Below are 27,773 nucleotides of genomic sequence, written 5' to 3'. Positions count from 1 at the left end.
ACACACACACGCACACAGTCTATGTCTGCAAGGAATTTGTGGCAGCTATTAGTTTGACTTCCTCTATGCACTATTATAACAGAATGCAAAACGATCTGTCCATATATGGCCGTCAGTCCATCGCCGCCTCGTGACACGCCACCAACGTATGGCCGTCAGTCCGTCACGCCTCGTGACACGCTCCATATATGGCCGTCTCCAATAATATGAAGATCACGACACTGACCTCATCCAAACCCTGGATATAGAGCCATACATGGAGAAGACTGGAGCATCACCACCTAGATTATGCATATATGGAGCCGGCCAGCAACTCTAACATCTGACCTCAGACCTCAAACCCTTAAGCTTATATAGATCTAAGCTACCCATGGGCCCTCATCACACCCCTGTACACTCAAGACACTGCCCCCAGCTGCCACCCTTAGATCTCCATATATGGAGCTGACCTGTATATCATCCAGGGAAGTGTGTGTGTGTGTGTGTGTGTGTGTGTGTGTGTGTGTGTGTGTAAATTTTGGCATCGGCGGCAGCGCCAACGGTGCCGGAGATTAGCTGTACACAGATGGACGGACGGACGGAGTGCAAAACATACTCTCTCCCCATGCTCTCTGAATCCACGGACATTTTTTAAAGAAACCTTAAGACATACCTTTTTAACACTGCGTTTAATTAGCTCATACCCTTATCCTGGTTTATGTTTATCTATAATGTTTTTCCTAAATGTTGTCTTTATTTTTTTTTCCTTTGTTTTCCATCTCCTTTAATGTTTTTATATTTTGTAAACTGTGAAGCACATTGAGTTGCACTCGCTGTATGAAATGTGCTATACAAATAAAGTTTTGATTGGATTAATTGATTCGGTCCGGTGGAGACAATAATCACGTGAATACCATTATGTAAAAAAAAAAGCACACACGTCTCTCTCTCTCTCTCTCTGACACAGCACTACCCCTCTCTCTGTTTCTGGCGCCCCCTACTGGTATAAATACGTAACATACTCGTGCTCATACAGGTACACAGGTACACAGGTACACAGGTACAAGGACATTGCTGGTTGTAGGAGTGGCTGCACCACTCAAAAAAGTAGCTAACTACCGAACAAAAGTCTTACTGACGACAACCCTCCGTCCGTCTGAAAAAAATGGCTTCATGCTCCTCCCATCGTCTCTGCATGGCACACAACGATCCAGCAATAGCAGGAGATCAACCGTACAGGGAACAGGCAAGGTCGGAGACCGAGAGACGTACGCACACACACACCCACACACACACACAGAGAGAGAGAGAGAGAGAGGTACAGTCAACACAACTCCCCCGCAGACAGAAGAGTCCTCTTAAAAACACGAAGAAGCGGAGAGCAGAACGAGAGAGGTCTGGAACTGAACACCTCTTGCCTGGCCCTTTGATCTGGGGACTGACTGGACGATATAGCTCTGGGGCGGAAAAGACAAGCAGGGGTAGGGTATGTTGTGGGGGGGGGGGGGGGGTGGGGGGGGACTGGGAAAAAGGCAGAGAAATCAATAGATTCTTGTAGACACACACAAGCCTTGGGTTTCACCAATCTAACACGGCGCCTTCATCGATTAGGCTTCACAGGATGAGACGAGGCGCGGGGACAGTATAACGCCCCGGACGCAGAGAGATTTGGGGAGTGTTTAGCAGAACAAACTCCCGAGGAGTGGTATATATATATATATATATATATATATATGGATGGAGAGAGCTAATACACTGCTCTGTCAGCGCAGACACACTGCACAGAGGCAACGGACACAATGAAAAAGACCTAACCCAGTGTGAATTTCTCCTCTGTTTAAGGATCAGATTAAAAAAAATGTCTTCTACACAATCTACATCCTGACAGTTTTCTGAAAAAGCTATGTCAGTCGTTCTTCGATTTTCCAAAAAATAGCAGACCTCTACAGATCTACAAGCTCGTAGCGCGCCACCGAGTGGCGCGCTACGAGCTTGTAGATCTGCTATTTTTCAATAGCTAAAGCATAACATGATGCCAACACCAAAAGGGGTTAAGTGTTTTACCAGAACATACATTTAGTCTGGCCGAGGCTCTTTGACAGAAGGTCAGAAAGCAGCAGCAGCAAAAAAAAACTCATGTGAAAAACTAGAAAGAATATAAATGAAGAGCTCTCCTTCATGAATAGGCTGGGAAATATGGAAGAATCTAACATTACAATACACTTTTGATCAAATACCTTGAGTGATAGTGTGATTATACTATTGTATTTATTTAAAAAAACAAAATTGAACCCACCAACGAAAGATCAATGGATGGACATTATTGAGGAACTGTATTCTATGGAAAAACTAACATTCATACTTAGACTACAAGAGGATAAATTCTATAAAAAATGGGAAAAGTGGAATCTCTTCTCTCAGCCTAGCGATATTGCAATAGAATTTCATTGAATGTTTATTGTAATATGAAAAATGCAGCCTTTTTTCTTTTACTTTCTTTCTTTTTTCTTTTTATTTCCCGTATTGTCTTGTTAGTTGAGTTTTTGTCTGTCTGTTCTTCCTTCAATAAAAATGAAGTGAAAAAAACTAAAAAAACTAAACAAAATTGAAACATTCTTAAACAATGGCAAAAATGGCAACACCGCATCGATACACATATACTTGTGCCACATCACCACCATAATACGTTTATATCTCAGTCAATACGCAAATAAAATACAACATATTATTGCCCATAGCCTTTATAGCTCTCCTTATAACCGTCAGAAGTCACCCAAATGGAACAGAGAGGTTTCTGGGAAAGGGAGCGGGGGCAGACGGGGCAGTCATCCTCAATGGCTCAGTTCAAAAGTCACTCTGAGTCAGAGAGTTCTGCCTGACCTGTGTGAGTGGCACACACGCGCGCGCACACACACGCACACACACACACACACACACACACACACGCACACACGCACACGCGAGCGAGCGCGCGGAGGCGGAGGCACTCGTCATGTACATTGACGCGCGGCTGGAGTGGAATTGGCTTGTGGAGGAATGAGTAATACAGTTTAGCGGCTGTGAATGAGAATTCCGCGGGGGAAGTGATGCGGAGTGCTGCGTCGGAGCAAATGGACGAGGTCAGGAAAGAGGTTTTTTTTTTTTAACCCATTCTGACCTGAGATCAGATTCATATACCAGGTTTCCACTGGACTGGACACACACACTGGTCTGATTATAACCCATTCTGACCTGAGATCAGATTCTAAAAATGTCAGTCGTTCTTCGATAAAAAAAAAAATAGCAGACCTACAAGCTCGTAGCGCGCCACTCGGTGGCGCGCTATGAGCTTGTAGATCTGCTATTTTTCAATAGCTAAAGCATAACATGATGCCAACACCAAAATGCGTTCCCGTTCAGAATGGGTTAATGGAAGTTCAAAGAGCGTGACGACAAAAAAATATAGAGAGAGAGGAAATAGAAAATTAGACGATCTTCGCTGTGAGCAAATGTCAGTCATGACCGTTTGTGACCGACATTGTTTGACACACATGTTTGTGTTCTCGCGGTTGTCTCATCTCAGCTAATTGTTATCCAATTATAGGTCAAGTTAAACCACATGAACCACTATGGTGTCCCTATTCTGCTCATAATGTGAAAATACTAATAGGGTGGTTGACTGTGTTCACAGGGGCCGGTCCTGAGCAATCTGGCTCCCCATGCAGGATTTGGGGAGGCACTGGGCGGGGGGACACTGGGTGGGGGACACTGGGGAGGCAATGGGGGGGCACTGGGGGGGACACTGGGGAGGGACACTGGGGAGGCACTGGGGGGGGACACTGGGGAGGCACTGGGGGGCACTGGGGGGACACTGGGGAGGCACTGGGGGGGGGGGGGACACTGGGGAGGCACTGGGGAGGCACTGGGGAGGGACACTGGGGGGTACACTGGGGAGGCCACTGGGGGGGGACACTGGGGGGTACACTGGGGAGGCCACTGGGGGGGACACTGGGGAGGACACTGGGGGGTACACTGGGGAGGCCACTGGGGGGGACACTGGGGAGGCAACTGGGGGGTACACTGGGGGGGGACACTGGGGAGGCCACTGGGGGGGACACTGGGGGGGACACTGGGGAGGCACTGGGGAGGACACTGGGGAGGCACTGGGGGGACACTGGGGAGGCACTGGGGAGGCACTGGGGGGGCACTGGGGAGGCACTGGGGGGGTAGACTGGGGAGGCACTGGGGAGGCACTAGGGAGGCCCTGTGCAGACACTGGGGAGGATCTGGGGGGACACTAGGCAAAATGTGGTTGCCACCCATTTTGACCCGAGATCAGATTCTAAAAATGTCTTCTACATCCTAACAGTTTTCTGAAAAAGCTATGTTTCCATGTCAGTCGTTCTTCGATTTTTCAGAAACAGCGGACCTACAAGCTCTGCTATTTTTCTTGTCTTTGTATCGAGTTTGTGCTTGAAATGTATACTGTAATTCTGCAAACTGTTAATAAATACTTCAATCAATCAATCAATCAAAAGCGGCTGCTTGGTGGGCTTGTAGGAAGGGCCGTGCCTGTGTGTTCATCAGAGCAGACTATATAGCTTCCACAACAAATATATTATATTGAGAACTCCTTAAGTCGCAGGGTGCTCAGTGCAAGTCCACCTCTCTGGGATAAAAACAGACTCTCACACTGCAATAAAGTTATATGACATGTTCAGTTCTCTATATGTATAAGTCTTCCAATAGCTGTATAGCTGCTGTGTTCTCTCTCTCTCTCTCTCTCTCGCAGTCTCACTCTTGTACACTCACTGCAGTGCACGCACTCACACATGTACTGTACACACGCAAAGAAATGCACATTCTTACTTGCATCCAGCACCCACTCCTCCCACCCCCACCCTCTCGCACACAGACACACACGCACACACACAAATGCAGCACAACAAAATGGCTAAAGTCGAGGAGACGAAGACAGGGCAATGGACGGAACAGGAGTGACATAGAGCGAGGGGGAGAACGAAATTATGCCAGAGAAAGTATATAAACAACAGAGAGAAAGACAGAGAAAGAATGAAGGGAGAGATATAGAGAAATGTGCGGTTGCCAATTATAATGGAGATCTGTAGAGCCTCTGTGCTCTCTCTGTGTGTGTGTGTGTGTGTGTGTGTGTGTGTGTGTGTGTGTGTGTGTGTGTGTGTGTGTGTGTGTGTGTGTGTGTGTGCGCATGAGAGAGAGAGAGTGAACACAGAGGGAGAACTAACACGAACTTCCAGGCGACGTACTACAGATGTTTTTGCGCGCACGCACGCACACGCACACACACACACACGCACACACACACACACACATCGACGCGCAGCTTCCAAGGTTTACTTCAGTATATGTCTTGACAGATAGAAGAGGCAAAATATTGAGCTTTGGAGTATTGGGGTTAAGGCTTATGAGCAGTTGAGTGAGGGAGGATGATATTATATAGACGTGAGAACTTTACAAATCGTGGTATATCCCATTCTGAACGGGAACCCATTTTGGTGTTATAGCATCACGTCATGCTTTAGCTATTGAAAAATAGCAGATCTACAAGCTTGTAGCGCGCCACGAGCTTGTAGGTCTGCTATTTTTTGAAAAATCGAAGAACGACTGACATTTTTTTTAAGAATCTGATCTCAGGTCAGAATGGGTCAAACAGACCAGTGTGTGTGTCCAGTGGAAACCTCGTATGTGAATCTGATCTCAGGTCAGAATGGGATATACAAGAGAGAGCTGACGGACGGGAAGAGTTGAGGGTCAAAGCCAAGTTAAATGTCCGCACGGACAACATAAGGCTATATGAGCGTTGTAGTTGCAACGGATCCTTGTTGAAAGTTTCTGAAGTCTGACAAGTATAACCCATTCTGACCTGAGATCAGATTCATACGAGGTTTCCACTGGACACACACTGGTCTGATTGACCCATTCTGACCTGAGATCAGATTCTAAAAATGTCAGTCGTTCTTCGATTTTTCAAAAATAGCAGACCTACAAGCTTGTAGATCTGCTATTTTTCAATAGCTAAAGCATGACATGATGCTAACACCAAAATGGGTTCCCGTTCAGAATGGGATAAGCATCAACAATAACAACACATAACCAGTTTTTATAGCCCCGTCTTGCAGCCATGCCTCCAGGTATATAGAGGTTACCGATGTCCTTGGATTGGAACAGGCACTTTTTAAAAGGAGTTATGCAGATAATGAGATGATAAAAGGGAAATATTGGCTGCCGTGTGATTTATGGGAGAAGACAAGAGAGAGAACAAGCCTATCCGTTAAACACCAGACCCCCCCCCCCCCCCTCCCCTCCCCTCTATAAGAGCTATAAAATACTAACTGTGGTTTGAGATAAATGCCCCCCCAATATATCTCGTTGATACGTTTGTCATCTTGAAACTGCCGAAGCATTTTTTGACTATAAAAAGGTCAGACCCTTGGGTTGAGACGATGCAGCGTTTGTGTGTATATATATATACAAACTCATCTCTGTGTTCACCGTTCGCACGGTTACGGGGATCCTTTGATGTCCTTATCTGTATTTCCCCCCGCTGCCTGCCGTGCATGTGTGCACCCGATCATTTAGCCACGACTATTTATTGTCCAGTGACTTTTTTTGTTGGCTGATGCCCAGTCAGGCCGCTTTTCACTTCGGACAGTTTTCATGTGTCTGTATCAGCGGTGCTCAATATTTCATGTCAAGGACCCCACAAATTATATGTACGTAATTGGCCACCGACACCCATCTGAAAATGTGTTATTTCAGGTACCCCCCCCCCAGAAGCAAAGATATGAGTCAAAAACGTTGGCTCTGAAAGAAAGATTTGTGCCACATTTTCACGATTTTTCAAAAATAGCAGACCTATACAAGCTCGTAGCGCGCCACTCGGTGGCGCGCTATGAGCTTGTAGATCTGCTATTTTTCAATAGCTAAATTATAACAATGTTTAAAACACCAAAATGGGTTAAACACCATTTAAAGAAATAATCCTCCACTACAGATTCACTTTCAAGGGGAAATATAGTACTGTACCAGATGTGATTTTCCCCCCACTGTAAACAGGGAGAGGGGGAAAACCCCAAAATATCAGGAATGTGAGGTTCAAGTAACATTGCTGTTACTATTTCAGAAATAAATTTGATCACAACAGCACGTCACGCGAGTTCGTAGATATGCTAATTTAACAATACAATTTAAGTATAGAAAAGGAGAGACAATCCGGGCACTCAAAGTTAAAAAGAAGAAGGTTTTTATTTAATTAAAAGGCAACAACCTTAGTTATGGGGTTAATCGTATGTATGTTAACCCATTCTGAACGGGAACCCATTTTGGTGTTGGCATCATGTTATGCTTTAGCTATTGAAAAATAGCAGACCTACAAGCTCATAGCGCGCCACTCGGTGGCGCGCTATGAGCTTGTAGGTCTGCTATTTTTGAAAAAATCGAAGAACGACTGACATTTTTAGAATCTGATCTCGGGTCAGAATGGGTTTAATCAGACCAGTGTGTGTCCAGTGGAAACCTCGTATGAATCTGATCTCAGGTCAGAATGGGTTAAGTTATGGGGTGAATCGCATGTATTTTGTTGACTGTGGTATACCCTAGGCGGGGTTCAATGGTCCTTTCCTTTTCCCCTTGACATCAAGGGCTCCATTTTTGTCACCTCTAAACCCCTTATACCTAAACTTCTTTGCTTTTTTTTTTTACTATTTTGCAAAACATTTTTGAATAGTTCAACTAGCCCAATCTACATTGACACGTTGTGAGCTTGTATAGACTGGGCCATTTTAACTATTCAAAAATGTGTTGCAAAATAGTTTTTAAAAAAAGGGCAAAGATTTGTGGGATAAGGGTGACGAAAATGGAGCCCCAAATCTCTTATACAGACATAGGGCTTCATGTACTGTAGTAGAGATGAGGTTTACAATGCAACTCCAGTAGTGTGTAACCAAAAGGGTCCATTTGTTTACATTGTGTGCACTCTCAGAGTTAAACACTGAGGATCTCATGGTGTAGACTATAGAGTTTCAAAGTGCAGAAGACCCCCCCCAGCGGTCATGGTTGAATGACTTGTCTGCTTTCACCCAGCAGATGGCTTTAGCTCAGATGAGCACTCTCGGTGCATGGCGAGCTGTGAGGGGCTTTACATGAAGTGTCTCGCTACAGGGACACGTTCGACGCGTAAATGGGCGACCCCTTCGAACCCCAGTGCACCTTCTGATTACCAGACGGCCTTTATATCCACTCAGTAGTAGAGAAGTAGACAGCGGAGAACGAGGGATGATGGAGGTATAACAGAGAAGCTATAGGCTAGGGTTTGAATGAGTGCGATATAGGTATTGATAACAACAAGCAGTGCATGAATACAGAAAATACAGAAAAATTCGGCCCGGGGCATTTTTGCGCGAATTTGGCCCAGACCCCCCCCCCCCCCCCCCCTATACCGCCCGCTCCGTAGCGGCACACACACAAACAAACTGGCCCCAGGTACAGTGAAATTATCATGATGGAACTGTATCCTTGTAGAGTAGACCAAGTGTTTGACTGTACTCTGTTGCCGTTTGCATTTCTGTCTAATGACGTTTTCAATCTCTCTCTCTCTCTAGCCAAATAAATGGTAAATGGTGAATTTATATAGCGCCTTTGTCCAAGGCGCTTTACGGAGATAATTGTGCATTACATTCACCACATTCACACACACATTACACACACCGATGGCCAGCCGAAACCATGCAAGGCACCAACCAGCACACCGGGAGCAATTAGGGGAGTTCAGTGACTTGCTCAAGGACACTTCGACAGTAACTCTGGGGGAGCCCACGGGGTTCGAACTGGCAACCTTATAATACGGTTACCATCCAGCCACTCTAAACCCCTGACTGTGATTCGTGGTCATGAAGGCTACACGACGGTATAGAGTTATACCATGCATGAGATGCAGAAGACATTGCATGTTGTTCTGGTTTTGAGACTCAGCTGGACCTGTTGCTTTTATATTGAGTTAACCTGTTATTTAGAGTTTAATAAAAAGAACATCATTGAACTAAATGGGCCCCCATTGTCTTTTTAAGGGGGGGAGTTATCACAGCACGGAGAAATCAATGCCAGCTTGGATGACTGGCTTCAGTGTTGTTAACCCATTTTGGACTGAGGTCGATAAAAAAAGGCTTCTAAATCGTAACTTTTTTTCAGAAAAACCCATGTTTCTATGTGTCAGTGGGTGCTCAACCTTTTTCATGTCAATTAAGGACCCCCAGAATTATCTCTATTGGGCCACGGACCCCCATCTCAAAATATGTAGCTCCAGGGACCCCCCAGAAGCCAATATTTTAGTTAAAAATGTTCGCTCTGAAATATATATGCAATAGATTTGCGCCTCATTTTAACGATCTTTTAATAATATAAATATTTTTCAATAGCTAAATTACAACGTAATGTTTGAAACACCAAAAAGGGGTTCCCGGCTAGAATGTGTTAAAGAAAAGCGTAACCTATATAGTTTTACTCAGATGCCCTGCATTGTGAAAGATTAAAACAATCAATTCAATATTATCAACGTCTCATATGGATCATGATATATAATATATACCACGGAAACCATGCAATGCACCGACCAGCACATCAGGAGCAATGTGGGCGTTCAGTGTCATTGCTCAAGGACTCTTCGGGTTGTATTCTTCGTGTCTTAAGTACCAGGTCTTATTCCCTAACTTGAGTAAACTAAAGACCTGGAGGCGTGATCAATGCTCTTTGGCCACTCAGAATAGCCAAATGGCATTGATCACGCCTCCAGGTCTTTAGTTTACTCAAGTTAGGGAATAAGACCTGGTACTTAAGACACGCAAAATACAGCCCTTCGAGTCTAACTCTGCGGGGGAGCCCCGGGGTCCGAACAGGCAACCTTTGCGGTTATACCATCCATCCAGCCACTCTATACCCCTGAGCCAGCCGCCGTATATGTTGTCAACAGTATCATGTTCGGCTTAACAATAATATTATAACGTTTAATATCGTAAATTCATAATGCAAATAATGTAACACATGTGGAGCGCAGAGCGTACATGCAGTATATACTGTGCGCGCACGCGTGTGCGTGCGTGCGTGTTATAAACGTGTGCTTGTGCCGTGTGACAGCACAAACAACACTCCAACATAAAGCATCCACTCCCCACCTAATGAGAAGGCTTTCAGCAGTTCCACAGCCAGCAGAAAAAGCATTCAATGAGGCTTTGAAACACATGAACATTGATTTCAGAGAAACACACACAGAGAGAAGTGAGAGGAGGAGGAGGAGGAGAGGGTAAAACAGAGAGAGAGAGAGAGAGGCATTGAATAAAGAAAGTCAAATTGACACACACACACACACACACACACACCGCTCTGTTTAGGTTCATGGAGATTGATTGCCCTCATTACTATTACATCCCTTAACCGTGAACACAAACTGCTATACACATGTATATAGCAAAAATATATTGAGTGGGTTAATTTAACTTAGCTAAAAATGGACCCCTCGTGGGTTAAATTAACTCAGGGTGTTAGTGTGTATATACATCTGTCAGACCTGGTGGATTCGCCATGAGGAGACTCAGGACTGTATATTACCGCCGAGTGGCGCACTGTGAGCTTGTAGGTCTGCTATTTTTGAAAGATCACACCCGTGTGAACTGAGTGGTGCAACTCCCCCCCCCCCCCCCCCTCTCTCTCTCTCATTAGCAGGCAACAGTGCAGCACTATCTCTCTCTCTCTCTCTCTCTCTCTCTCTCTGTTTCTGGCACAACAGCGCCACTTTTGCCCCTACTGGTACTCGCACACAGTCACATAGGTTAACACGGACATTGCTGTTCCTTTGGAGTGGTTGCACAACTCAATTTTTTTTTAAATGTGGCACAAATCTTTGAATATAATTATATTCTTTCAGAAGACTTTTTTTTTAACTTATTTCGACGTCAGGCCTAAATGGGCTAAAGCACAACAAGGAAAATGGATCTAAGGCTATACTCAGACTCATAATAGATTGGCTGTTATCAGCAGGTAATGTATATACGGCTGGGTGGCTGTGTTTTGGTTCGGTGCTTATTATACCCGTGTGGTGAAATGTAATTGGTCCAAAATGGCAGCAATCTTTGCTTTCTCCTTGCTATATGAGATTGGTCAAAACATCGTCAATCCACTTGGCCTTGCTGAGCTTCTATGGTGCTATGCTGTTGGCGATAAGTCTAGTCTAGTGGATGACTGGATAGAGAGACAGACACTGTAGTGCAATTTGTATCGTTTTCATTTAACGGCGGAAATAAAGCACTGACTAAAACTTCAGTGCCCTTAGTTTGTGTGTGTGTGTGTGTGTGTGTGTGGGGGGGGGGGTACCCTTTACACACACACACACACACACACACACACACACACACAAAGAAAAACACAATAAACTACAGCAGAGAAGCCTGTCTGACCCAACCCTGAGATCCATGCAGGCAGCTGATTAAAATAAATCACGCACGCACGCGCACACACACACACATGCACACGCACACGCACACACACACAAACAGTTGACATCGTCTGAATTGAAATCATTTCAAATGACATAATTAAATGATTCCGATCATTTGATTTTGTGTGCCAATACCGATTTCTCTCTTTTGGAACATTCACAATAGTACAATATCCAAAAATCACAGACAATTTAGTCTAATATCATGATATCATACTATAATTCAGTCAATGTCTGTCTGAATGTCTGTCAGAAACACCGCGGTAGCTCCTCACCGCCTGCACCAATCGCTCCCACTTTTTTTTAATAATATGGAGGTCTTAACAAAGCCCTTTTTTTTCCAACAAATTATAAATGAATAATTAATTTATTAGTGAATAAAAAATGCAGAAGAGTATTCAGACTGATCCAGGGCAACTGATCCCCGCAAAGGAAAAGGGCAGGAAAAATAGAAGACAATACGTATAATCACACCATCGAACACATTTAGGCCTGACCTCGAAATTAAAAAAAGAAAAATCTTCTAAATCCTCCAGTTTTCTAAAAAAATATTTTTCACGATTTTTCAAAAATAGCAGATCTACAAGCTCATAGCGCGCCACCGAGTGGCGCGCTACGAGCTTGTAGATCTGCTATTTTTCAATAATGCTAACACCAAAAGGGGTTCCCGCCGCCAAAATGGGTTAGATGGGTGTTGTTGTCTGTCTGCTGTATAGGTTGCGCGTTCACAGCTTCCAGTTTTAGAGATCTGGCATCATTTCACAGCAAATAACATTTCATGGGAAATATAGGAGCCTTCAGAATGAGTGACACAGACTGTGCCGAAGAGTATATATAACAAAAACATGTTCTTTATCTCTAGCTTCAACTTAAAGTCAAGTTAAGGCCGTGGATTCTGGATTGACTGTTAAATAAAGGATGTTTTAGCTCCAGCAGATCTTGGTGGTAATAGAATAGCGAATATTCAAACTCCCATATATGGAGCTTATGGCAGAAAATGCTGTCAACTGTCAACTATACTGTATATAAACAAGTAATATAGGCAGGATTAAAGTGTTATTTATGAATGTTTCACTAAATGTGCTCAAGGTTTTCGAATTGTGCAAGTGGCAGCCATGAATACTTTTGATACTTTTTTTGCTCCATTCACCAAAAAACTCAACCCCACCACCAGCACAAAAACACTATCTGCCCCCTGGTAAAAAAAAAAATCCTACCAAATGAACTTAACTAAATTAACTGCACCACCTCTCTCTCTCTGTGTGTGTGTGTGTGTGTGTGTGTGTGTGTGTGTGTGTGTGTGTGTGTGTGTGTGTGTGTGTGTGTGTGTGTGTGTGTGTGTGTGTGTGTGTGTGTGTGTGTGTGTGTGTGTGTGTGTGTGTGTGTGTGTGTGTGTGCGTGTGTGCGTGTGTGCGTGCGTGCGTGCGTTTGCTTTGTGCACACCAGCCGGCTCAGAGCACAAGCTCCTCCAGCGCCATCCTATCCTCGTGTGACTTGGTAACCAATATCTACCCTGCGAGAGACTGTGTGTGTGTGTGTGTGTGTGTGTGCGTGTGTGTGCGTGCGTGCGTGCGTGCGTGCGTGCGTGCGTGCGTGTGTGTGTGTGCGTGCGTGCAAAATGTAGGCTTTTGTCCATCATTTCTGCCCAATCCGTGAGGACTCATTAAAAAAAAACATTTCAACTTCATTATGTCATATAGTGTATACCAACTCCCAGCCCTGCTGCATCATGCCTTAGAGGATATTCATCTTCATCTTCCTATAATTAGCCCATTCTGAACGGGAACCCATTTTGGTGTTAGCATCATGTTGTGCTTTAGCTATTGAAAAATAGCAGATCTACAAGCTCGTAGCGCGCCACCGAGTGGCGCGCTACGAGCTTGTAGGTCTGCTATTTTTGAAAAATCGAAGAGCGACTGACATTTTTAGAATCTGATCTCAGGTCAGAATGGGTTCATCAGACCAGTGTGTGTCCAGTGGAAACCTCGTATGAATCTGATCTCAGGTCAGAATGGGTTAGAGAGAGGAGATGAATTATATGCTCACTGAGAGCCTGAGGACCTGGGTTCGGATCTGAACCCGCCGCGTCCGTCCGGCATATTCTGTGCACTCACAGAGCCAACAGGTACAGTATACCATTCCTCTTGTTTGAGCCGTTTGACGACATGCCAGCACATTCACAGCTATACTGTATATGGAGACAGGAAGGAACGGCTCGATGTTAAAACCCTTTCAGCGCTATATAGCATTTATTGAAAAGTTATAGGATCAATTCGACTTTTTTCCCAGGCGAGCTCTTATTTTGAAAAGCCACAGTTTGACGTGCCAGCACATTCACAGCTATACTGTGTATGGAGACAGGAAGGAACGGCTCGATGTTAAAACCCTTTCAGCGCTATATAGCATTTATTGAAAAGTTATAGGATCAATTCGACTTTTTTCCCAGGCGAGCTCTTATTTTGAAAAGCCACTGCAGTTCCAGTCTACCGGAAAGTAGCTTATCCTATAGGACGCTCAATGGAGCCGCTCAGACAGACGGACAGCCGCGACAGGCCTCGTTTACAACGTGAATCCAAACCGGTGGGCACTGGAGAGCTACACATCGCCGGCTCTGTGCCGTCAAAGAAACGCCGTTTTGACCAAAATGCCACCATGGGACCTTAAGAGTATATATACAATAGAGAAGGCACCCAGAGGAAACCCTGAGGCGAAATAATGGACATAGTGGCCGAATTTGTCATTGCAGCTCGAGGCCACAGCGCTGCTCCGTTGGCTATCATTGCGCAACGTTCATGTGATTGAGGCCCATGATGACACGTGAACGAATGTTTCATATACGTGAACGCGCACAAGCGGCACAATGATATAGTCAACGGCAGCGCGTTCATGTGTTTGAGGCAAATCCATCCCAGAATGCACTCTGTTCCTATACCAGGAAGGAGGAGTGACAAGGAATAGGAGATACAGGCGATTGAAAGAAACAACGACGATCCAGTGCCGTGCTAACAACACAGCTAGCTAACCGGCTAACGTAAGTAGCATTATGGCCCGTTCGATCGAATGCACTATAAAAGCGCAATTGCCATTAAAATGATCAAAACAAACATTTCGCAGTATAGTCAAAAGAGTGGTTAATTAGGAGAGGTATAGAATGGAAATACAGATGAATAAATCGTGTAATAATGTGCTCATATTCTCAATAACTATAACTCAATTCTAACAATGCTCATTTTCAGTGTCATACTGTATACATGCGCATTGAGGTCTCTGTGTACTGTATCACACCTTCATACGTAACTTTTACCCCCCCATACAACGGAATTACCAAATAAAAGACAGGTGTGCACACAGTAAAAGTACATGCACGGCTATTATGTGGATTGTATAATATACAATTACATTAGGTCTAGTGTGTCACTATAATAAATTAGACTGACACCCACAGGTGTGCATGGTTCAGTCAATGTATACGTTTTAAGTGTGTGCGCGTGCGTGCGTGCGCGTAAATCTGGATTAGTACACTGTGTGTGTCTGCCACTAGAGAACAGCGGTGTATATATACAGCCTATTAGTGAATTAGAGATCCATTATGGCACCCTATTGTTCTGATACAGACAGAGATCACAGAGCATTACAGCCTGACACATAACAGAGAGACAAAAGGACGAACCGATATTCTTAGAGCCTTGGGAATGCCATTTAGGGCTTTTTTTTTTTTTGAGTTTAGCTATTTTAGCCGACACTCTTAAAATAAGCTTATAGGACTTCTTGGACACCGACGTTATAAGCGACCGACAGCACCAGGACATGGATGGATGGATGCAGTACATGATGCTACAGTACATGTATCAGAGCCACAGCAGTGCTTACTGTACATACAGTAAGTACGTGATCCTAGGAAGATCACATGAGAGGCAAAAAGGTATACAAACACGGCAATAGCTATAAGGAGAAGGACTGACCTGAGATCAGATTCTAAACATGTCTTCTACGTCCTGACAGTTATGTTTCTATGTCAGTCGATTTTTCAAAAATAGCAGACCTACAAGCTCGTAGCGCGCCACTCGGTGGCGCGCTATGAGCTTGTAGATCTGCTATTTTCGAGTGGATTTCGAGAAGTCCAAGAAAGTGGTAGTCGTGTGAGAATCCCGCAGATTGCACCGACAGCGTTGTATAACATCCCTTTCTGTTTGAAGCATATAGAAAATGAAGGCTTTTTACGGTCGGTTAAATTAAAGTGTTTAAAAGCGAGTATGGAATGACACCTTGTGAGAGAGAGAGAGAAAGCATGGCATTTTTAACACGCGTCATTACCTCGGCAATCATGTTGTAGACACGAGACTAATCACTCCCAGCTGCAGGTGTGTATATAGCAACTTGTCTACTGTATACGTGGGAGGTGTTTAATACTCCCGGGGGACACAGCCTCGTCACCTGTGGCGTGTATACCCCGAGGTTCCGTCCTCGGCCCCACACCCTCTAGTCTACACCCCTCTACATGCTCCCCCCAACTATACCTCAGGACTGTCCCACTCCCCCCTGTCGTCACCATCAACACCACCGTCCACACTAACCACCTTTTTTTTTTTTTTTTTTTTTTATTAGATGCAATTGTGAACAATAGCCAAGTAATACATAGTAAATACATATCCATTGGCCAATCAAATGGTTCACTGCAGCTCATCAACCTGCCTTGAGGAGTTAAAGGTATATTCAGTGATTTGACAAAAAAAACCTTAGGTTTCGTTTTTTGGCTGTGGGACCTAAAAGCCTTCGTCCAATCAGGATAGACTCGATAGAGAGTCAAAAACGAAACCTAAGGTTTTTTGACCCCCCCCCCCCCCCCCCAGGGGTTAACTGGGGACAGGGAGGAACTCCTTATTATGGTCAGCACACTCTATAGTAGAGAGGAGTATCACAACAAAACAAAAAAATAAGTGATATTTGAATTAAGTGAAATCACTGAATATACCTTTAAAGGCGTGGATGACTGACAGCCTTTCTACAACTCAACAGCTCCAAAGACAGAGGCCATTCTAAATCGGCACCCCCACACCAGGTCAAATCATCCCCCCAATAACCAGCATCACCTATACTCCACCCAGGACATCCTATACTCTCACCTGTAAGTCACCAACTTGGGTGTAAAAAATGACACCCCCCCCACACACACACACACACACCTGACCTTCGACCCTCACATTAAAACAACATAGCAAGACTCCGTCCCCATACTCGCCCTGCATGCCCGATGCACAAAAACTAATTTGGCACCTCTGCATTATAGCCTCGATACCCATGAGGCTTTCATTTCGTCTGCCGCGAAAAATGAAAGCCTGGATTTATACGCATGGGGCTAAACGCACTGGCCTAAAAGTGGGAGTCAAGCCTTTCCACGTTATAGGCGTCGCTCCAAATGATGCGACGTCAGAGAGCCGTGTGAACCCCTCAAAAAAAACACCGTGAGGAAATCACTACCGATGGAACTTCAGACGAGGCAATGCGAGGAAAAACGAGGAGAAACGGCTGAAGAACCCACCAAACCGTCTAAGAAAGAAAAAAACAACGTGTGCCGACTCTGTGGAAATCACTCCACTACGTGATGAAAAGCGTTAAGTGTGCAAATCTGGGCCGCGACCCTCCCATCTAGGCCTATAGCGTTAGCTCAGGCTACCTCTGCAAAAAAAACGAATTCGCCTTCGTCTCCTCAAGGCTCGACTATACTGCAACGCACTTCTCACCGGGAGCCCTATCCCGATCAAGAGCATCCAGAAGCTCCAGTATACATTCAGAACAGTGCTGCTATATACAGTAGGATCCTGATGAGAGTGCGGAAATATGAACATATCACGCCCGTACGCCCATATCCATACACTGCAGGCTTCCCGTCTCCTTCAGGATAGAACACAAGGTCATACAAATCAGTGCTTCCACAGCAACGACACACCCCTTTCCTATACCTAAAGGAACTCCTTGAACCTCCAACCTCTCCACCCGCTGGCGCTAACCCTCCGCCTCTGGCACTTCAAACACACTCAAATGCAAAAAAGACTATAAGTAAGCTCGGCACCATGGGGGGGAGGCCGGAGGCCTTCTGCTCAGCTGCTCCTCGGGCCTGTGGAATGCCCTTCTCCCCGAACACCTGAGAGCACCACTAAAGACCTTCCTCTTAACCCACTTAGGCCTGAAAAGAACGTTCGCTCCGAAAGAATATATATTCAAACTTCAAAGACTTGTGCCGCATTTTCACGATTTTTGAAAAAATAGCAGACCTGCAAGCTCTTGGCGCGCCACTCGGTGGCGCGCTATGAGCTTGTAGATCTGCTATTTTTTCCAATAGCTAAAGTATAACACAATGGTGTTAGGTGTTAGTTAAAACACCAAAAGGGGTTCCCGCCCAGAATGGTTAAGACATTTGCCTATATATAGTTGGACCTTTTAGATGCCCCCATGTGTTGCTTTTTAACCTTATAGGTGACCACAGAATGCATTAATTGGTTTTTTTTTAATTCTCTCTTGTCCTTTTATTTTCATTTTCTTGCTTTGTGTAAGCACTTTGTAAGATTCGGTTCAAATCTATAAAGTTGACAAACCTTCCGGCAACGAGATTAAAAAAAAAAAAGTCTCATAGAAGTCCTTGGGCATTTCTTTTTCCGTTTCAGAGCGTTCTATTATTATAAGGCTGAGAATTCTTTTTTTACAAGCTTTGACCTGTCAAAACTTCAAAAGTGACCCTCCTCCGCCGCCCTCGCTCGCCACGCCACGATCTGTTTTGTTCTCCTCCTCCTGTCCTTCTCCCCATAGCATCTTTTCTATCCTTCGCCCGTTTCCGGCCTATATATATTTACCCCTTGTCTCACAACACTCCTTCAACTCACCCACTCCCAGCACCAGACACCTCTCCCTCCCTCCCTCCCTCCCTCCGGCCTCGTCTCTCTCCCTTTCAACCATTACTGCCTGCTCCCATCAAACCCTGACCCCCACACCCCGCGCAGCGGCACACACACACACACAGACACACACTGTCGCTGTCCCCGCCGTACCCATGCTTTAACAACAGAGCCTCAAAGCATCTTATCATTGCACTGCCAAGGGAGAGAGAGAGAGAGAGATAGAATGAGAGACAGAGAGAGAGAGAGAGAGAGAGAGAGAGCGTGAGGGAGCGAAACGGAGGCCGTCGATCAACATAAAGAGGTTTTCAGACAGCAAATAAGGAGCACCTTCACCGGGCTGAGCGTTGTCGCCGTAAATCTCTCTCTCTCTCTCTCTCTCTCTCTCTCCGTTTCCCCTGCTCATGGAAAGCCTATTGCTCACTAGGACCAGGGGGATGTGTTGAGGGTTGTTATACATGGCGGCTTGTGTGTGAACTATGATCCTGTGATACATATGCTTCTTTGCCCCTGATGGCTTCAGGCTGTGCTTCTATACACTGACTCGACCAGGGCAGGCACATTATTAAAGGCCTATGTGTGACAGTTAGTTACACGGGTGATGTGGAAGCTTTATTTTCTTCTTTTCTCCCTGGCTTTCTGGCGGCTACTATACACAGAGTGTAGAACTGTGTAGAGAAACGGTGTAAGAGAAACTGTGTAGTAATGGCAGACGTGTGGTGGCTGCAGGGCCTCGGAGGACGTAATGCACAGCCTTTTAGATTATGCTCTCGTAATAGTGACTCAGGCATTTTTCTGGCAACGGTAAAAAAAAAAACACTCATAATTTTTTAGATGACACAGCAGAGTCTTTATCCTGTTCATGCCAGAATAATATGCCGTCACACTTTTTTTGGGTACGTGACCTGCCCCTGTTTATGACAAACTAATAATTTTAAGCAACTCAGGCTTGTTTGCATTATAGAACTGCTGATATAACAGAAAAGGGAGAAAAGGCATACCTTCTCCTGAACAAAAGATGGAAAATGTCGGTCTGTGTTATTTTGAAGATGGAGCGTGTGTACAGAGCACGTTTCTTTGGTTCAACATGCTTATTCGTCGGCTCACATTGTGCAGTGCCTTCATCATGTGTCAAACCTTCAAACAGGCAACACTGTGGATGGACACCCAAGGTTGCACCTGTGGCGCACTGGCCAATAAGGGAATAACATCGCCATCTGGAGGCCACTAGTAGCACTGCCGTCATGCAAAAAAAAAAAACGAACAGCAATGTACTTAGTCCTTCCTCTCCCACACGCTCGTGCGCCGTGGTCTTATTCATTCTATTAAAGTGGATTGCAACAGACAGATGGGGGGAAAAAGTCAGACAACACAGTCGTGACAACTACCGACATCTGGGGGACGGGGGGGAATCAACTGGAGAATAACGGAAATGCAGCAGGCCTCCTCTCTGAACCATCTGAATGAATCATGATGTGCACCGTTTAAACTGGCAGGGTGCACTCAGAACTATAGCACCCCGTGAAGGGCGCTCACAGCTGGCATTTGAAGGTTGTCGGGGGTGAGGGAGGAAAATGAGGGGAGAGAGAGAGAGAGAGAGAGGGTGGACGTGTGGGTACACACACGCGCACACACACGCGCACACACACACACGACACGACACACGACACAGAAGAATCTTCACCGAGCGCATGCACAGCTTGAAGCTATATGAAAGCCATAGCCCCACAGCGGCTGCAACATGGCCGAGGGCACGTGTGTCAATACATGTATAACCTGCCGCTTGCGCTGCGGAGAGCACACAGCCGCGTAACGTGACGTCCTCCTTACCTATGATGGGCGCCAGGCGGAAGATGTCCGACAGGCGGCTGTTGACGGGCTCATACGGCGAGTCCTCCAGGAAGTCATTGCCTGTGAGGAAAAAGAACATCGCGTCACACGGGGTCAAAGCAATGATAAACAGACTGGTGGACGGATCCACGACGGTTGAAATCCTCAAGAGTTAACCCATTTAGGCTTCGAATGTCTTCTGAAAAAAATATGTATTCAAAGACTTGTGCCAGGCATTTTCACGGTTTTTCTAAAATAGCAGACCTACACACAAGCTCGTATAGCGCGCCACTCGGCGACGTGCTATGAGCTTGTAGATCTGCTATTTTTCTAAAAATAGCTAAAGTATAACATAATGCTTAATAGTTAAAACACCAAAAAGGGGTTCCCGGCCGCCCAGAATGGGTTTTTTAAATTAACCGAGTTTGTTTTTACTGTGTGTGTGTGTGTAGACGCAGATGAATAGAAACAGCAGAAAAAACTGCATATGAATATTTATGTTTCATCTCTACATGGAGCGGAGGGGGGGGGGGGGGGGGGGGGGGGGGGGGGAGGGGAGGGGCGAGGGGATAAACAGACAGTCGTGAACTCATTGTTGTCGTGTGTCCGTTGTTTATCATTCCGCCGTCCCGCTCTCACATTGGCCTGCATGTGACAGGGTCTATTCGGGTCAGTCAATATAATTATATCCTCAGCAGCAGCACAACGCAGCCCCGCACGCCTGATTAGGCAGGTTGGTCAGCTGTGTTGCACAACTGGACAGTCGACTACTCTGCGGCCTGGACGCCGTTTATAGGGACCATAGCACACCCCCCCCCCCCCCCCTGCCACCCCACCCCACCACCCCACCTAACTACAACCAGCCCATTAAGACGGTATGGCCGAGCACTGTATAATAAGGGGCCTTGCATGCATTGCATGCACCATTACCTTCAAAGGAAATGAAGTGGTCGCCTCCCTGGGACGACCACGTCCATCACACCAGGGTTGAAATGTGAAACGATTGTCGACTTTGTATGGGAAATGTTGTATATAAAGCTTTAATGCTGTTTTATATATAGTGTTATATAGAACTTTGCGCACCTGTTGTGTGTGACATGGAGCTGTTTTATACAGTTAGTATAGTGCCTATTATATATCCCCTGCCGGCCGGGGCGCATACGTTGGTATATACACGACATCCGACACATGCGTGGCGGCTGCTGGTTAAGAAGACTCACCCATGGCTGTCACGACACGCGTTTGCCGGTTAAGACACATGCGCGTGGCTTCCTTGTGAGGTTTAGGGTTATAGATAAGGTGTCGGACTAATGTCTGTCGGGACTTGTCAGCGCGTCGGAAACCCCAAACACATGCCTCTCCAACCTTTATAAATTATATACCTTGCAATGTCTGATAGATCCCCCAGTAGATGCGCAGGCAGTTCTTCTCCTTCTTCATGCCCCGCTTGCAGCGGCAGTTGTACAGCGGGCTCTGCTTGAGCGCGTCAACGGCGCTCCGGCACTCGTCCCTGGCCTCCAGGCCGGCCACCGTCACGCTGAAGTTGCTCTCGCCCTGCTTGCCCCCCGCCACGCACTGCCTCATGGTGCGGTACCTGGCGCTGCAGGCCTGCTCCTTCAGGCACCGCTCGCTGGCCTTCACGCAGTCCAGCCTCGTCGTCGCGCTGTGGTCGGAGTCGGAGGAGGAGGAGGAGGAGGAGGACCCGGCGAGCACATTCTGCTCCGCACTGGACAGCACGTCTGGAAATTATATAAGAACATACAAAAGAAAAAAATATATATATACAAAATAAATAATAATAATAAGGAATCATAATAGCAGCTGTCTTTCATTTGTTTACGGTAAACATACACGTTAAAGCTGCTTTTATATATTAATCCCTATTAATGGAGGATCAGGGGCAGCCTATATATTTCCAGGGGCCAGCCATGAGGGCAACATCATGAAAGTCATCGACGGAGGGGGAAAGAATATAATTCCATAATACTCAATATTCGTGGATTTTTAGAACAATAATATGTAATCGGCAAAAACAATTTGATTTGCTCGTTCAACGATATGGGTTTAGTGGTTACAGAGTTGAACAAAAGTTCGGGACGGTTTTAAAACTATTAAAAGCGTCACGGCGCGGAGCAGTCAGTCAGAGAAAACATGCGATGAAAGCTGCAAGGGGGGGTGTCATTGTAAACTTTTAATTTTTGTTTCACAAATCCCCTCGAAGAAAAGCGTATGGTTCAGTCACAATAATATGCGTATAATAGGATTGCTTATATGGAATGGAATGGACTGCACTCGGAATATTTATTTTAAGCCTAACTTACCTAAAAGAGGTAGAAGGACATAGAGAGCTGCGAAGATCATCGTCTTTCTATCCATGTAAAACAACAGCGTTTGTTGATTTTTTTTTTTTTTTTCAAAACAAAGAACGACCCTAACGGTAATTTAATTCCCAAGGTACTTCCACTGTATTGAAATCCATTGGAGAAACAGCGGGGCTTGCTGTGCTGCGCGCTCCTCCGCCGCGGACGGTAGAAAGAAGAGATCCGGCTCGCTTCATATGCGAGATAATAAAATATTCCACGTCCAAAAGAAAGTGATCCCGAATCCTCCAGATTGTCTCGTCTGGTGTATTAATACCGGGGCTGACTCGGCTTATTCTAAATGGGGGTCCTTTCTATAATCAACACGAGGAGACAAAGGCGAGGGGATTATGAGCAAATGTGGGGCGCGTGTGTGTCCTCGAACTCCAGCCAGTGCAGTCGGTGTGAGATGCTGCTCTCTCTCTCTCTCTCTCTCTCTCGGTGCGTCTGTGCGCATACAGAGCGCCACTGGAACACCACCGCACTCTGCGCACTCAGCAGGACTCATAGCTGGCTGGCAGTCGCAGTTATGTTATTCCAGCAGGCAGCCTGCAGTTCAGTTCGCATGGAAATCTGAATCTAATGTAAAAGTATAGTAACGTTTCCATTATACTGACCGTCTATCGTCGCCAAATATAGCACAACTTTGACTATAGGATAACTATAGTATCAAAAAAATACAGATAAGCTGGGTCGCACTCGCATTAATATTAAATCAATCAAAACTACTCTAGTCTATATAGTCCCTTGATGTGATAGGCTATATGCGTGGGCTTGGATTTCAGTATAATTGCCCACAACAGGGACTATGTGCGGACAGAGGGGTAATGCGTTTGGGAATAAGGTCGCTAACGTTTGATTTAATTTGACATTTCGTGTATAATTAAATATGGAGTTTTCGATTCATTCTACTTGACTGTTTTTGTATTTAGCCCCCGCCATTCACACGCACACGCACACACACCTCTACTACATGAGTCAACACAACACAATTCCCTGATAACAAGTTAATGCAGTGTGCTCATGGTCAAAGTGCGCAATCATGGAAGCTGCCAAGTGCCAACTATATAATTTCTTACCCGTAATAGGCTATAATTTAAACTCGTCCGCGGACACGTGCAAAGTACAGGCTGTGCACTAAACTTGTTAGGCTATAGTGTGCACACATGCACAGTCACACAGTATTTCTGCAGCTATGAAACGTTTTTACACGGGCAAATTATTAGCAGTATCAGTTAAGAGGCACAAAACCTAAGCTTTCACAAAGCTATAAACGAGTGCGACCCTTATTTCATAGTCCGCGGCCGTGGCTTGGGCATGGCAGAGGAGATGAAACTGAACAAAACACTATTTGAAACAGACTACTATTTGAATGTACTGCCTTATCTATCTGGCAAACCTGTTGTTACTGAATGTAGTATGTCTAGTGGCCCGGAGTAGCCTACATTGGTCCACCGGTCCACCACACACACAGACAGTGCAAAGAGGGGATAAACGTGGTGGGCATGAGTGACTATCGCCATCTACCGGTTGTATAAAAATACAGCCCAGTTTCTTTAAAATAAGTGTTAACTGTGGTAGGATTAGGAACCTGTTATCCTTGTGCGGTACTACTACTACTACTAATATAATAACCACAGTCCAGTGCAGCTGCATTCGTTTTCTTGGACTAATGTATCAGTTATTTTGATATCCACCACAACAGCAATATAGATCTTCTTTCTGAGCTGAAGTTTAATCGTTTGATAAAAAATAATAATATGAGCACATATTTAAAATGTAAATGCAACATGGCTTCCATGCACTTGTCCCTTGTATTTTTTCAACATATCAGTAGTTGTTATGCTATTTAGTGTTACTTTATACGGTATGTGATGGTTGTGTCCAAAAAGAGACTTTTATGTGTCAACAGCCAAATTAGATTGTATGTATAGGTCTACACATATTTGGCAAAAAAAAACAACCCACAATTTATCTATTAACTAGACCTGTACGTGCCCGTCGCAGTCGGCCACCGGCCTACTTGGGAACGATGCAACTTGGGAACCTAACGATATACGTTGCCATAACACCCGTTTTTACTGTCAGCCGGTGTCCCACATGGAGATCTGTGTGGTCAAATGCGGAAGTGCAACCCGAGCGCTCAATGTTAAAGCCCAGCTGCACGGGGTTTCCCGGTCATGAATCCACGGGTCCGCCTGCAGTCCCTCCTCTTAAGCCCTTGAAGAGCCTCACTGGGGCCTTGGCAGAGCCTGATTGGTTGAGCCTCAATTGGCTGAGGCAGAGGCTGGAAATTGCACAGGTGAAAGGAGTTGGCCTGATAAGGCCCGCTGGCAGAGCCTGGCCCAGGTGAAAGGAGTTGGCCTCATTAGGCCCACTGGCAGAGCCTGACCAGAGCCTTTTGTGGTGGTTCTGGAGAACCGTGGGTCTGACAAACTCGATACCTGGCACTGCACTCCCTGTGGGGGTGCAGGGGGGGCAGGGGCCCGGTCCAGAGCCCGGTCCAGAGCCCGGGCTGAGGCCTTTTTGGGGTGGTTCTGGACAACCGTGGGTCCGACCGACGAGACACCGGGCACTGCACTCCACTGCGGGGATGTGGTGGAACGCATGTGTCGAATTTGAAGTAGGTGGGGCGAACGGTTCTCGAGTTACGTGGATTACAGACGTTCAGAGACAGTGCATTTATAGTTATGAGTAGGCTGTGTGCACCAAGCCGTGTAAGATATAATACTGTACATTTCATACAGTACATAATACTATTTTGCTAAATGGCCATACTTTTTAAGCTGTGCGGTAGATGTAAGCTCCTTGTGTAAATCATCTGTCCAGAGATGAGAAATAGCTGTTAAGCCAGTCTTTACAATGTGAATATAAATATATTTCATTCTCAAAGTTCCACGAGATGTATATGGCTAGAATTGCCCACCACCGACTGCTATACTGAATTATTTCACAAGTGCACATAAATTCAACAAACATTTAATAGGACTATACAGTAGATGAAGCAACATGTTCTGTAACCCATGCATTGATTGACTGGCGCTAACCCACTTGGTTAAACAATGTCAATGAGCTTTCCTCTGCATTCAAACCATTGACTGTGCTCACAATCAATCAAGAATCAATCAAGAATACCAGTAAATTAGCATTGCTTGCTCAGTGGGGGGGAAGAGAGGGGGGTGGGGGGGGGGGGGGGAGTGAAAATGAAAATGAAGTGAGAATGACATTCTACAAATTAGGCATTTTCCAATGTGGCTTACCAGTGCAAAGATTAGAGTAAATGGTATGAACTTTAGTCAAAAACAAAATGGTATAGAATTATAGATGGGCCTGTAAATAGAGTGAATAGAAAAACAATCATGAAAAGAGTGCTAATGGGTGAGTCCGAAAATATGAGTTTTCAGGAAGAAAAAAAAAGTCAGACGATGTGGATTTGGGGAGTGAGTCTCCCCACCTAGGGAGGGTGTTTTAGGGAAGGGACAGCCACATCTACGCACGCGCGTGCGTGTGCGTGTGCGTGTGTGTGTGTGTGTGTGTGTGTGTGTGTGTGTCATGTCCTGAAGGTAAAGAGACAAATGGGGAGGGAAGGATAGAGATAGAAAGAACAACAAGGGGGAATGTGGAACATTTGGAGGATGGAGAAAGTCTGAACCGTAAGTTATTAACCTACCCATAGTATGACGCTACAATCAGCCCCATTAATGCAATATGGGAGCGTATCAACAGCCTTTCTTTGTGGCTTAAGAGACATTTAATATCAGAGAGCAGTGTAATAAAAAAAAAAACAGAGAAAAGGGGCCAAAACAGAATGACTGGACTGAGTTACTAAGCTAATTGTCTCTGCTGCTGATAATAACGATGACTGTGCAATTCCAACTCTCCAAAGGGAATTCTGCCAGCCAGGAGGAAGGTTAGCCACATCAGTCAGGTGATTTATGAAAAAGCTTCAATCAATATGTAATATTAATTTAGCAAATGAACGTCAGAATGATGTAGTCTTCAGGTCGTATAAATGACCAGGCGTTCACACTTTAATGTGCTTCGTGGCACGGAATCAAAGTGATTCTTTACCAGCAGTGCGCACATAGGGAAACTGGTCAGAGTCAAAATAATTACGTGACAAATCTATGGCATGGAGCTCTGTAGTCAGTGGATTAAGGCTATTGATTTGCAATGCTGACTGTGCTTAGCCTACAGATGTTCAACACTCAAACATAAGAGACCCTCCACTCCGCACGCATGCACGCACGCACACACGCACGCATGCGTTTAGCCTAGTGGTCTAGGCTATAGGGGACAACAAAAACTTAAATTCCATCCTTTTTTACCCTATGACCAATAATAAATAGGCTGTATTAATAATGCTCATACATAGCCTTACCTTGTCATACTTTTCCATACTTTTCAGCGGACTGAAATGACAAATATTGATCAATGACCAACAGAAGAGCACTGCGCGCACAGTGTGCACATGCGACAATGTCAAAGTTTTGTGTGTTTTTTAACCATGGTCCCCCCGCAACCCCTATATTTCACATCTTTGTCTGCCTCACCACCCCCCCCCCCCCCCCCCCCCCCACCGCAAGCTGTTCTACACTAGACTGAGATGGTTCAGACTCAGAGGGGAGCCCAACCACCTGCTTTTTGACAGATTCTTTATATTAGGGAGAAAGCAGAAAGCCTGGCAGCAACTAAAAACATGAATGAAAATTTAAAAAAAACAACAACTAAAGAGTGCCAAATGAGTCCAAGTGCAATGAAACAACTGCAGAGAGGAGCCATCTGAAATGTTTGGGAGGAGAATCGGTGAACTTGCAGTTACTAAGTTTGACAACAGGTGGGGGGTCTACCGTCTATGACAGATCCACATGAGAGTCACAGAAAGAGAAGACATGTGTCACGATGTATATGTATATACTGTGTATAATGCATTGCATTTTTCTAGCGCTTTCCTATGCACTATACGTGCTTACTCAAAGTGCTTTACAATGGTCCACTCATTCATACATTGGAAGCTGAAGCGTTCACACACCAATGGTGGAAATCACTGGAAGCAATGTAGGGTTCAGTGTCTTGCCCAAAGACACTTCGACAAGTGGACAGGAATAGCCGGGATTCGAACCGCCGATCCACGGATCATAATTTTCCTCATAGACTTTTCAGAAAGTATGTATTTAAAGACGTTTACGCCACGGACAAAGCCAACTCTTG

General features: G+C 45.3%; 1 protein-coding gene across 2 annotated transcripts in view; it reads right to left on the bottom strand.

The window, feature by feature from the left end:
- Nucleotides 1-22,958, bottom strand: part of gfra1a (gdnf family receptor alpha 1a) — a 142,207-nt gene extending 119,249 nt beyond the window's left edge. For both annotated transcript variants that reach the window (XM_080782825.1, XM_080782826.1), the window contains exons 1-3: nucleotides 22,524-22,958; nucleotides 21,585-21,941; nucleotides 20,203-20,283 (exon numbers count right to left, since the gene is read on the bottom strand). In XM_080782825.1, the coding sequence (XP_080638951.1) occupies nucleotides 20,203-20,283; nucleotides 21,585-21,941; nucleotides 22,524-22,578 (493 nt within the window). In that variant the 5' untranslated portion in view covers nucleotides 22,579-22,958. The remainder of the gene's footprint in view (nucleotides 1-20,202; nucleotides 20,284-21,584; nucleotides 21,942-22,523) is intronic.
- Nucleotides 22,959-27,773: the final 4,815 nt, after the last annotated feature.

This window comes from Protomyctophum bolini, assembly GCF_963924005.1.
Source record: "Protomyctophum bolini genome assembly, chromosome: 14".
Lineage (NCBI taxonomy): Eukaryota > Metazoa > Chordata > Actinopteri > Myctophiformes > Myctophidae > Protomyctophum > Protomyctophum bolini.
Note: the sequence above shows the minus strand (reverse complement) of the source record. Positions and strands in the feature narration are given on the sequence as shown.